The following is a 13032-nucleotide window of genomic DNA, read 5'->3' on the forward strand; positions in this document are numbered from 1 at the left end:
ATGCAGAAGATGCCGATCCAGGAGTTATCGGGACCGTTCTCGTTGTTGGTGGTTGACGCCGTCGGTCCTTTAGTGGTCACTCCACGAGGGAACAAGTATATTTTGGTGTTCGTGGATTATTTCACGAGATGGGCTGAAGCTTTCGCGGTGGCGTCGTTGGACACGATCACGTTTGTGGACGCTATGCTCGAAGGTATCATTTGCCGTCACGGCGTTCCGGAACGACTGCTTAGTGACCGAGGAACGAACTTCACATCCGATTTGGCACGATCATTATACCAGACGCTAGGGATAAAGAAGTTGTTTGGAGCCGCCTACCACCCCCAAACTCAGGGACTGGTAGAGCGATTCAATGGGACGCTGCTGGGAATGCTTAAAATGTTCGTGAGTGAAACGCAGACCGATTGGGATACCTATTTGCCTCAAGTCCTATTGGCTTATCGGACTGCCTATCATGAAGGTCTTGGAGATACTCCCTTTTTCGGTCTGTATGGTCGTGACCCAATATTGCCGATCGACTTGGCCTTCCTCAACACCGGAAAGGACTGGAAGAGCAACGAGATTGCCACATACCGAAGGAAGGTGTATCTGTCGTTACGTGACTCAAGGCGCCTGGTGGAACGACAACTATTGAAGGCCCAAGATCGTCACGAGCAGCGATTGAATAAGCAAGTCAAGGTCACGTACGAAGTAGGCGATCCCGTCTGGGTCTATCAGGTCTTCAGGGCCAAAGTTGGCGAAAACAAGACGAAGAAGTTGGCATTCTCTTGGCACGGTCCGTACCGTATTGTCGGCCAAGTCGGGGAGAATGCGTACAAGATCGCAATCCCTAAACACCCCGACCGGGTCGTTGCTGTGAACGTGAATAGGTTGAAACGCTTCCGTGGTCGCTGGAGTCGACCGTTCGCGGACGAAGTGCCTAGAAGAATAGCCGAGAATGTGGCTCGTGGGAGTGATACCGGCGAAAATGTGGCCGCTGGGAACGAGACGAATGATGATGCAGTCATCGAGGATGATGACGAGAACGAATTGCTATTGGAGGCGGGACCACTACAAGAGGAAGATCTGCCCCAGTCAAGTTTTGTAGAACGAGTGTCGATCGGGGGTGAAGAAACAGCTTTCACGGGCGTCTCGTCGCCCATTGTGGACGTCGTTGCTAAGAGGGTGGATAAGGGTGAGCTGCAGTACCTAGTACTGACGGCCACGTACGAGACCTTTTGGTTACCTCGAACCGCTCTGTTCCCCGAGTTCGGAACTATGATAAGCGTCTTTGAGGAAGCAGACCGCAAGAAGAAGGGTCTCCCGGAGATACGTCGGAGTGTCAGGTTGGTCGAAGCCAACGCTGATGTGGACGACGCGGAAGTGTTGTTCTAACTGGTCCTTTGACTGGTTGGAACGAGTAAAGCTGGACCGCTTCACTCTTGTTGGTGTTTGAGAACGAGTGAGTCTCGAAACACTGGACTGTATTTTGCATTTCCATATTGGAACGCTACGAAAAGAGACACTGGGAAAGTGATATGGGGTATCGACGGAGCACAAGACCCTTCGGCGTGATGGTTATGCCCGGGATTGACAAAGTTGGAACAAGGAAAGGTTGTCACGAGAGGCGATGTCGACTAACTGGACATCGAGGAGCGGTAAAGACTTGTAAAGCGGGGACTAAACGGATATATTCGAGACGAAGAAACAAGAAACGGAACGAGGGATGGAAACGAATCCGAATGAGAATCTACTTCTTGGTGGTCTTCCCCTTGTCGGCTGAAACCTTCTTGGGAACGACCTTCTCACCGTCTTCCCCGTCGTCGGCCTCAGCGTTATCCTCCTCGTCATCGTCTTCGTCGTCTTCCCCCGGTTTGTACTCGTCTTCGTCGTCGTCTTCGTCGTCGTTCCCAGCTTCTTCGTCATCGTCCTCTCCGTCGTCAGGGTCGTCATCGGCACTAGGGGAGTCAGCAGTAGCAGCGGTCACGACCGTGGAAGTTGGAACGGCAGCTTTGGCCTCGTCTTCGTCGTCCTCTTCGAGATCGGACCAATCGGCACGTCCGGATTCCGTCGTGGTCGGTCCCTAAACTTCGGGGAGCTGGTACGAGCCACTCTCCAACTCGGTTGCGACAGTCGGTTGGGTTTGCTTCACCAGGGCGTTGTCCATAAGGGTCTTCCAAGACTCGTCACTAGTGGATCCCACCAAGGTGTCACGAGGCGTCGCGGAGGACTGAAGATCGAGCCGAATGCGTGCCAAAGCCACCATGGAGAGTCGATTGGCCGGCTTTACCGTAGGGACCAAGGCCTCGGTCGTCTCTACAGGACGCGGATACTCGGGTACCCGTACGCGTCGATCTGCACGGGCTCCAGAGCGTTGTCGATGGTAGCCTGATATCGACCCGGATCCTTGTCTTCGAGCGAAGTTAACGTGTCCGCGAGAGGTCCGTCGTAGTGCAGGCACTTCTTGTTGTCACGACCGGGTTGGCCTTCCATCCAGAACATTAGCGGGCACTTGTCGAGTAGCGTGGAACCCGTAAAAGCCCCAAGTTTCGATACACAAACTAATGAAGGCCACTCGAGCCTGTACGGCACGCTTCTTGGCCTTGCGACGATTGTTCTGCGCCGTCTCCGACGCCAAGGGCGCGTACAAGGCCCATTCCCAGAACGCTCGACGGTGACACATCCAGAAGCGCCAGTGACCCCGATAGATCGCGCGGAAACGAAGCGGGTTGTACCACTGCGGACGCCCCGTCCAAGGATAAGCGAGACACCAAGGCTTCTTTCCGGTCGCCCCCGCCTTGGCCAAGATGAAATAGACGACAGCCTTTACTGAGTCAGGGGCGTCGAGGTTCAAGTCGACCAGCGCCTTGTACTCGGCCGAAGGAACGAGCGAAGAAGTCGGCTTGTCTGGCTTGTCACTGCTCCGCAGCTTCTTAGACGACTTGATTGGGGGTGGCCCGTTGCGAGTTTTCCGCTTGCCGCGTACAGGCTTCTTTGCCGACGAAGTGGAGGAGGAGGTAGAGGATTTAGCTGGCGTGGACGGCTCGGGTGAGACTCCTGACGTTGACGGCATAGCAACCACGGGACCGCGCAATGCGATGGAGGGTCGACCTTCCAGGAGATCGTCGACCAACCGCTCCATGTGCTCCAGACCAGTGGAAAGGCCGTTGCCGCCCAAGTGCGCCTTCAACGCGTCCCAGAACTCCCGCTTGATGGTCTTAGCGTCGTCCCCTGGCGTTCCATGCTCGTCGTACTCTAGGGCCGCGTCGAAGAATCGCTTGAATCGCCGGCGCTCCGCGACAGTGAGGCGCTTGGACATGCTGACTGCTGAAAAGTTGTAGCTGGGAGGTGTTCTACGTGGAGATTGTTGGAAACTGAAAGATACGTCGCATTTGCTCGAATGATGGCTGACGGACGTTGGAAATAGGTCGCCCGCGACAGGGTGCAAAAATGGAACGAGATGAAAGAAAACGACTTGGGTGACACTGACGCCACTTGGGAAGGGGTGTCAACGGACGACGCCAGGATGACCTTTCCTGACTGACGCAACGCCAGTTTTAAATGATGGAAGTGCTGAGAAGCTGGGTCGATGGAATCGAAGCAGTGGCTCCCGTCGTGACGTTCCCGGAAATCGAAACAGGAGGTATGGTGGTCTGCGTCGTAGCTGGGATAGTAGTGTGGGTGGTCACGACGCCTTTACGCAATGTGGGATGCGCTTTCAGTGCGAGCCTAGTGGACTGTGGCTCTACCGTCTACTTCTTCTGGTATACTTGTAGTGACCGATTTGTCACTACCGTCCGTGGAGCCAACGCTCAAGAGCTGCACCCTAGAGAATATGCGTGCACTTTGGTCACGCTGATGTTCCTCGTTCCCATGGCGGTGTTACGAAAGTATGAACCCCGCTTCGGCATCTTTGGACTGTTGTGTCTCAGATGGTGTGAGGCTTGGCACCACTCGATCTGTCTCTTCGCTCCAGATGTGATGCAACTCGTGTGGAAGTCGTGCTGTCGCTACACGAAGGCGATAGCTGAGGCTACGGTAGCCTCGATCGATCGAGTAGGCGAGTACCTGATGGGCGTGTGTCTGGTGGGACAACTGTTGTTATCACTTGTGTTCTACCTGCCTAGAGTATTTACGAAGGCGTGGAAGGTGCCCTATGTGGTTGGATGGGTGTTGCCTTAGCTACCCTAGTGGTGGACGTGGTGCTGGAATTCTCGGTCGCGAGTCTCCTTGGGAACGTGTTCGTCTTGATACTGGGCTGTTATAGCCACGCTACGAGATACTACTGGGCGTCGCGGGTGAAGACTGTCGACGGCTCTGGAATTGAGACCGCACAAAAGGGTTGGGCCAAGCTTGAAAGTCGGAAGGAACTACGAGAAAGGAGAGAGAGAGCTAGCCTCGACCATTTGCGTGCAGGTCCTAATGATACGACCTCTGTGGTGCAAGGAAATTCGGATTCGACGTCGATTGGAACGAGGTCGATCGTTCCTGATCTGCCGGTTGACTCGGCGATTGGACCTGCTGGAAAGGATGAGGCTCGGCGAGGACTCCAAGCGGCAGTCGGGGAGAAATGTCACGGTCTTCGGCTAGAGGAAGGACTCGCTTATCTGGACGACTGCCTACGGCAATTTAGCGAGCGGCGTAAGAAGAGTGTCAAGCCCGACCAGTCTCGTTCCCCGTCGCCGACTACCTCGTCCCTAGTCTAAAATGGAACAAAGGAGTTCAGACAGTGGTACGCTGACTACGTTTACGAACGACAACTAGAGGTACCGGTGTTGGTAGGAGGTACTTTGGCAAGGTAGAGAGCTGGTGAGAGAGCTCTCAGTCGTGAATTTCCTTCTTTTACGAGAAGTGCTCAAGAAAAACAAATAAGAAACAAGTATATTTTACACATCTAATACGTCTAAGTCCCTACGTCGGCTTTCACAAGATACACGACCCCGACAAGAGAAGGAGACCGCGACAGTGCTTTGTGAGGCCTTGTTTAGCCTTGTTTACCGCTACACGAAATTAATGCAGCATACGTCATTGATTTAAGTATGGCGGTCGACAGGATGACATTCGAATACCTTCAGTCGATCTAGCAGACATGATCTTCGCGGCGCAATGCATGGTGTGACTTTGACTTCGCTAAATCCCCATACATATGAGGTAGCATCTGAAGAACTTCTGCGTTTGAAACCTTTTTTTAGAATAATCCCCACATCTACTATTATGGTCACAATCGCTATAATACTTGCCTCTATCTGAAGCTGGCGATGCGAACGAGCGTTCTCGTCTCCACAACAGCTCGCACGTTCTCATTTTGGATAAGCGCATCTAATATTAATAGCTGGTTATTTCTGGTATGATGCCAAGGCGAAATATGAGCGCGGTGTGGCTGCACACTGCCATTGTTCAACACATGATCAACCGGATTCAGAACACACGCCGTCACCTTAGGGCAGCGTGGGTGTCAGTCCAAGTCGAGTTTCAAGGTCGATACTCCGTAGACCGTCTTCAGAGTCTAGACTCGTACTCGAAATCAAAGAAAACGCCACGACTTCTAGCAGTACTAGCCTTGATGCCATTACCAAGCCTCGCAATCAGCTTACTTACAGAAGTGCCCCCTCTCAGCCCTCCAGAAACGGGTGTGTTTCACAACAAAGTTTTTTTCGTCCGTGGTTCGTTGGTGCTGGCTTTCATCAGTGGAAATTTGCTCCTCCAAATGGGCCACAGTGTACCTCAGGTTAGAATGACTTGGCGTCAAGTGATACTCTCTGCTTTTGTTGCAGCCACCATGTCCATGGCTATCGTTGCTGGGATAGCTGCTCTGACTGTCTTCCCGTTACCGTTCGGCTTACTCGCTGTGGGACTACCCAATGCCATCTTGATTTCAGCGTGCTTTATCTACATTTCGAGACCTCGATGGAGAGCTGACCCCACCCTATGGGAAGACGTCAAGCGACAGTTGTCGGTCTACAACTGCCTTGTAGCACTTACCTTCATCTACCCGATCTACATTTTCGGATTTGTCTCGCTTACTGGCGTTTACCAAGCGATGTTCGTAATGATACTACCTATTATTCAAATTGCAGCGAAGAATTGGATCAGTCGTCAACACACAGACAGCGATCGCAAGCCCGAAAGCGTTGTTTTTATTGTGGAGATTTTTAACGCTCTTTACGTCACGAATGCACTCAATAACGCGTCGTCGTGGAAAACAACAGCAACGATTATAACCTTAGATTTCTTGCAGATTTGTGCGTCCATGCTTGACATTCTTGACGCTTTGAATGAGATGAAGACCCTCTTAGCAAAAATCCCTCATAACCATCCAATTGCGCAAGAGGATTTCGTGCACATAGCAGCGCGATTACTTGAATTGGAATCATCAAGGGTGGAAGAGTGCGTGAGTTCCACACGCACACAAGAGTCAAGCAAAGCCTCTGTTTCTAGAGATGCAGGTCTGGTCACCACTCTGACGGATATTACCTCATGCAACCACAAGTTGCTTTCAAAGAAAACAAAAGTTTTGCCGGTTCAAACGCAAGAGAAATTACCAAATAGGGGCCATGTGAGTCCGCTAGCCCTCAACAATACGGGCGGTCGGGATAAACCACTCGAGGCGATTTTTTCGTCTGAGCAACGTGCTCTTTTCATTCGCAAAACGACCCAAGTGCTCTTCATCACGGAATACATCGTGTTAATCGAGTTTGTTGAAGTGGTGCTCCCAATTGTCTACTGTACGTACTAAGAACTACGGAATGGTTTTTATGGAACTTTCATAATTCTTCGTTATCACCAGGTGTGCACCAAGTAATTCTGTATAACATGCCCAACCGAGCTTTCTATCCAGCACTTGCCGAAGTGTCCCTTACCGAACTTCTGGCATCAGTCAAGAATGTGCTTCTGTACAGCTCACTCGAGCTCGTTTCATTTTTAATGGTGCTCGTCGTCCTATACCGCACGTTGCATTTTTCTCCGCTTCATCAACTGGCATTCGTTCTTGAAACTCAGGCTTCGATGGTGCAATCCAAGTTGATGACGCTATTCGTGTATGTGATGCAGGTGCCGCTGGTCCATCTTGGTGAGTACCTGCGATGCTTTCGAACCGAGCTTTCCGATTCAACCTATCGTCACAACGTTTATACAATGATGCCGTTACCAGGAACCGACTTCACGTTTAAGTTTGCGTGGATTCACTCGGACGACACCATTGCAAGTTAAGGATTAATGGAATTACGTTTGATGCTATGAAGTAGTACAGTTTTCCTTGGTGATCGCTTTGAAAAGCAAACCGCAATTGTGCAGGTTAGGACAGAAGAATTTTCACATCCAGCGAAGCCTCGTCCGTTGATGACTTCAAAACTCTCAGACGTTCTGGTGAATAATCATTGCGGTACTATCACCCAAGCGTCCACGCCCTTGTAGTACCTGCATTGCGAGAAGTCCAATACAAGTTCCGAGGATGAATTCAGTAAGATTCACGTCACCGATTGAAGATCAAAAATGGTAAGGATAGATATTTTTCTTGAAATTTACATAATTAGATCACTTCAGCGAATTCACTACATAAAAACAAAAATAGACTGGTAAAGAAGGTTGAACTCTCCGTTCAGACAAATGAGTGTTCTTGCAAGTTGGAGACAAGTTTCCAATGTGGCGCAGAGGTTGCATCCCCGAGGTTGCTAGTCCGTCCAACGTCTACGCCGATTGAAATCTTACATGGACGGCTCGAACTGCTGGCGACTTGTACTGGCATGTCTTCTCACACCGCTGCCCTGTGTAGCCTTGGCAACACTGGTGGAATCTGTACCCCTCGATCCTCCTGAAGCCGGACCGTTTAAAAACTATATTTTCTGGATTCGAGCGTGGATCGTTACCGCGTTTGTGGATTACTCGATGGTCATGCAAATGAGTCAAAGTCTCGCACGACTGAAGATGAAGCACAGCCACATCGTGCTGATTGCTCTAGTTGGAAGCATTATTTCTTTTGGTGTTGTGTTCGTCGTGGCTGTGTGGATCTCATTCCCTGTTCCGTTCAGTATGCTTGTGGCTTCACCTCCAAGTGTGGTCGTTATCTTGGTTAGTATTGGAACTATATGGAGACAACGGTGGCGTTCTGATGCAGCTCTGCGCCGAGACCTCGCAAGACATACCATGGTTTTCCTCTGTCAAGTAACATTAACTTTCATTTATCCTCTGTACATCTTCGGTTTCTCCTCCGTCAGCGGTATACGGCAACTTTTCTATGTGCTTATGCTGCCAGTTATCAAGTCAGCGAGTAGGAATTGGATCGGCTATACCCTAGCCGGCCAAGACGATATCAAACCCGAAGTTGTTATATTCAATGTCGAAGTTTTCAATGCCCTTTACGTGTCGTCAGCTGTCCAAAACTCGTCATCACTCGGAACAACGATAGCTCTTATGCTCATTGATGTGCTACACTTTTGGTTTTCCATGCGTGGCACTATTGGAGCTCTAAAGAAGGTGAAAGCGTTGATGGCGAAGATTCCACCACATCATCCGGTTGCCAACGAGAATTTCGTCGAAGTGGCGCTACGAATCCTGGCGATTCAAGATCGCGCCGAGTCTCACGAACAGCTACGGAGGCGGTTGAATAACAAGGCAAAGCGCTCTTTGATACTTGAACCCATTCAGCCGTACAAGAACTCCAACGAGGATGCGTCGCTACGAGCTCCAACTGGCGCAGATTTTTATCGGTAGCTCGAGTCGGGTCGAGAGATGTGGGGATACGGAAGCGTCTGATGCGGAAAGCGTCCAAAGTTTTCCCTAGTACCCCATTTCAGCAAGCCAGAACGGTACATATTTCCTTCGGTCCGGGAACGGATTTTAAAAAATCCGCTGTGCCTTGTTTGGCACTGGAAGCCATTTTCTCTTGCCACGAGCGCGAGGAATTCATAAACACAACAACACACGTGCTGTATATCACAGAATATCTTGTGCTGGTAGAATACACGGAAGCAGTGCTCCCAATGGTTTACGGTACGCTATATACGTGCCTTTTATCTACAATCTTGTTTGTGCTAACGACCCATGTTTGTAGCGCTGTACTCGATGATCGCTTATCACGTGCCAAACTGTACATACAACCAATCGCTCGCAAACCTGTCAAAGCACGAACTATTCACGAATGTTAGCTTTGTGGTGGCTTACAGTATGCTGGAATTGACGTCGTTGATGTTGGCGATGTTCGTTTTAAAACGCGTATTGGGCATATCACCTGTACACCAACTAGGTTTTGTTCTGGAGACTCAAGCGACAATGATTCAATCCAAGTTGATGCTCTGGTTTGTTTACGTAATGCAAGTTCCACTGGAACACGTAGGTAAGCACTTATTTGTTTTATTTTGTTTTATGTTTGAGATATCTGAGTATCTACCTTTAAGGCACCGATTTTAGCTTTAAGTTTAAATGGTCCCATACTGCTCATCACGAGAAGGTAGATTGAATTTGAAACGTCATGATGCCATAATTGGAAGGAGACGACATCGACTCCGTCAAAAAGATGCCCCACAAACTCACAGGATTTTATATCCAGAGTTCCTTCCGGTTGTAACGAGGCTAGAATCCTTTAATTATTGATTCCTACACTCAACTCGATACGCTCTTATTTTTAATCATTCGTTTTTGTAATTTATAATAGCTTTCTCGTTTTTTATCTTACCTTGCAGGCTTACCCATAGCTCCTAAATAAATATAAATACAGCTTCTGTTAAGGATTTTTCGATACTTTCGCATAACATCCTTGGATGATATATTTTTATGTCCGTAGCACACACATTTGCTAAAAAAAAAAAAGGTTTGTGTGGTGTTGGCTGTCATTGCCATCCTTGTGCACGCGGAGGAATTTGGTGTCGCTTGAAGACTCAACATGACATGGAATCGAATCGATAGGCAACCTCAAAATAATCTGATCGGTTCCAGTAGCTACAGACACGACACGACGATAAAAATGGCACCAAGAAACGATTAGCCGGTGCATACTGCGAAGTCGCTGAGCTGATTAGGTATGGTGCAATGTGAGGGCTGATGGAAAATAGCCGACTGAAATGACACAAATTCCACTTTGATGTTCATGTGAATACATTGACTCCCATTTATGCTTTTATCGTGCACCTGACATGCTATAATCATGACTGTTTAGAAATATCAGAGCTCTTCGGTTCGAGTGCATGTTCCGTACTGATGGAAGTATCATGGTTTGTACCTACCCGATTTTGCGTTATCTTTTGGGGCATGTAGCTTTTAGTATGATGTTGCTCTGCAGTTTACAGTACAGAAGTCCCCCTGAATAAGCGTGATTTGCACCTCATATACCATAGCGTTTCCGATCACATAGATTGAAGGTACATTTGACATAATTTGTCAAATGTTTATTGAAATAAAAAACTGTGCTATTCCTGTTAAAAACATATCAGACGGCCCCTTCGCTTATTTGAGGGGGACTTTTGTAGTGTTAACACCTCGCTACGAAACAATCACGCTGGTGTTGATGAGGATTCATTAGCTACAGAAATCACGCAAATCTTGATGACTTCAAGTGACTGACATTACGCAACATTTTAGGCTCGCACATCCTTTTGATTTATCTAAGTTGCTAAAATCAAAAGCTACATTTCTTTTTCTAAATTCAAGTTCTGTACACTTTCGAATAATATTGTTAGTTTAACCACTTTTTAAGTGCTCTGAAGAATAATACACATTGTGTTACATTACCGCACTATCGGTATAGTTGAATCGATATGTACACATAAAAAATTGGAACATGCTTGCTCTACATCAACATGTTGCAAAACAAATTTAGAGCTGTTCCGTGTTGTGTACGGTCTACTGCAAATCAGTCATCAAGATCTGCGTGATCTTATTGCAATAGAGTGTCATCCAAGCACTTTCACAGCACAGCCACTCTACACAATACGAGCTCTTATCCACTAAGTTTTGACATGGTATTGCACGGCACGTGGTAAGAGCCCGGCCTGTACCTTAGTATTGTATCAGCTTAGAGCATGACCCTATGTCGAACGCACCCAAATGCTTCAATTTCCGATTTCCTAGCCAACGCGCAAGCACGCTACATAGGACCATGCGCGCTTCGCCCATCGCCATAGCTTTTCTCATGGCCATCTCCACAGCAAGTGAAGCCACTGTCGCTAACTCTGATCGTGCTAGGAAATCATGACAGTATGAGGAACAACCACCGATTCCTGAGGGACAACGAAATTGATATCGAAGCCGAGGATAGAATGGCCTGGTCCTTTAACTTTAAAAGTGATGGACTTGCGGACAGGATTATAAGGGCCACGCAGTGGGATTCAAAGGTCGCGATTCTCAAGGATATGAAGGAAGGTCAGATGAACTACGCGTTCGACGACTTGGTACGAACCATACAATTGTTCATCCCCAGTTACGAAGCAGGCATAACAAGGGCGCGTTTATCAGGATGTTAAGAAATTCCGACCTTGATGAACACGTCCAGTCTCTCATAAAGCGTGTTTATCTAAAGCAGGCAGCCTTCGGAGCCCAAGGGAGAGCGTCCGACAAGTTGTATCGTATACTTAGCTGAAAAGTTGTAACATTGCTGGTTGACCCTTAACACCCAGGGCTGTCTTATGCCCATTGCCGAAGAAAAGTCCCGGTCTTACAGCACGTTAAGAAAATACAGCAGTTATTTTTTATCTTTCCAGCACGAACTTATGTTTACAATCACAGACTAACTCGCTATACTCTTCTCTCACAACGATACCGCTGAGCTCAATAGTTTGCAAACAACAGCTCGACAGAACTTCCCACTTATACTTATGTGTTACAGGGAAGTTGCTCAATAAGGGTCTTATCCTGGTAGTGCTACGAATTCGAGATTATGTGCCCACACCAATAGTAGGTATCGATTCGATACAAATTTCAAATGAGAAGGTTTTCTTTTTCTACCAATTTGTATAAACTTCACAGGTTTCACTCCAAGTAAAAATTTGGCATGGGTATAAACTTATAGAACCTTGGTGTACGAAAGATAATATTGCTTACTTCACAAATGCTTGGAGATGTTTTTTAAAAAAAATATTTTTTTCGGGTTTTCCTACACGGCTACCGGTAGGTGTTGTGCTAGAATATCACTATTATCGTATTTGTAGATCTTAATAACTATTAAGAGGTCTGTAAACAAAGCTGTCGACCTCTAGCCCTTGTTCGGTAGAAGCTGCAGTAGTTTCAATGCCTTGCTGCTGCCACTTGACGCAGCATCGAGACGCTGAGGATCCTGGACATGGTGATTTTGGAGCTCTCGGTATTTTTCGCGAAGTGACAAGTCCGCTCGTATGTGTCGTTAGGCCGTATCGGGCCAGCCGCCGCGGGCGTCACTAGTGGTGGACTCGACCGGCCCAAAACTTCCCCGAGCAGAGCGAGATAAGTAAATAAGTGGACGATAAGAAGACGAGCAGAAGAGTAGAGTAGAGCAAAGATAACCGAAGCAGCTCACTCAACGCCGCGGCGACGAAATATAGTGCCCTCGGGCGGTGGTCGCCGCAGCTGGTGAGCTCGCTGAGAAATTGTGGTTGTGAGCTTTTGAAAGAAACAATCTTTCCGGTGATAGAAAATGATAACCTCACTCAAATCGTATTACCTTCTTAAACAGATTTACAAATTCTGGGTTTAGTGTGGTGATGCATCTTATCTGTATATGATTGTTAGAGCAGATATCCATCCGATTTACAAGTGATCGAGTCTAGTTTTAAAAATAAGGTGTTAAAATCTGCAAAATGTAAAGCAGCAAGAACTCAGGACCCTCCCGGCTGATTGGAAATGAATACGAATTTGTAAGTTTCCATTAAAAGTAGTGCGTTTAAGAGAACAAAAGACCCCGCTGAGTAAGGGAGTTGGTGCGAAGCCTTTGGCTTTCCAGGTCTACTAGCGCTGCGCAGCAGCACTACCAGCCCAACCCTCTAGCTCGGATATAAATTTTCGGGTTATTATTATACGGACACTGAAACACCCCTTTGCCCTTTCGAAAATCCTAGCTGCAAGCGGGGTGGAGCTTTCTACTGCTTCTAT

General features: G+C 48.1%; 2 protein-coding genes across 2 annotated transcripts; both read left to right on the top strand.

Annotated features, from left to right (window-relative positions):
• Positions 1-5764: 5764 nt before the first annotated feature.
• On the top strand, positions 5765-6342 carry PITG_12927 (uncharacterized protein; the record flags this gene model as incomplete). The annotated part of the gene is made up of 2 exons (XM_002900434.1): positions 5765-6225; positions 6309-6342. The coding sequence occupies 2 exons, from the start codon at positions 5765-5767 to the stop codon at positions 6340-6342; spliced, it is 495 nt and encodes a 164-aa protein (XP_002900480.1).
• Positions 6343-7584: 1242 nt separating this feature from the next.
• PITG_12928 (uncharacterized protein) lies at positions 7585-8581 on the top strand (the record flags this gene model as incomplete). Its single annotated transcript, XM_002900435.1, has 3 exons — positions 7585-7611; positions 7654-8451; positions 8543-8581. 3 exons carry the CDS (start codon positions 7585-7587, stop codon positions 8579-8581), a joined length of 864 nt encoding a protein of 287 aa, XP_002900481.1.
• Positions 8582-13032: the final 4451 nt, after the last annotated feature.

This window comes from Phytophthora infestans, genomic scaffold (assembly GCF_000142945.1).
Source record: "Phytophthora infestans T30-4 supercont1.25 genomic scaffold, whole genome shotgun sequence".
Lineage (NCBI taxonomy): Eukaryota > Oomycota > Peronosporomycetes > Peronosporales > Peronosporaceae > Phytophthora > Phytophthora infestans.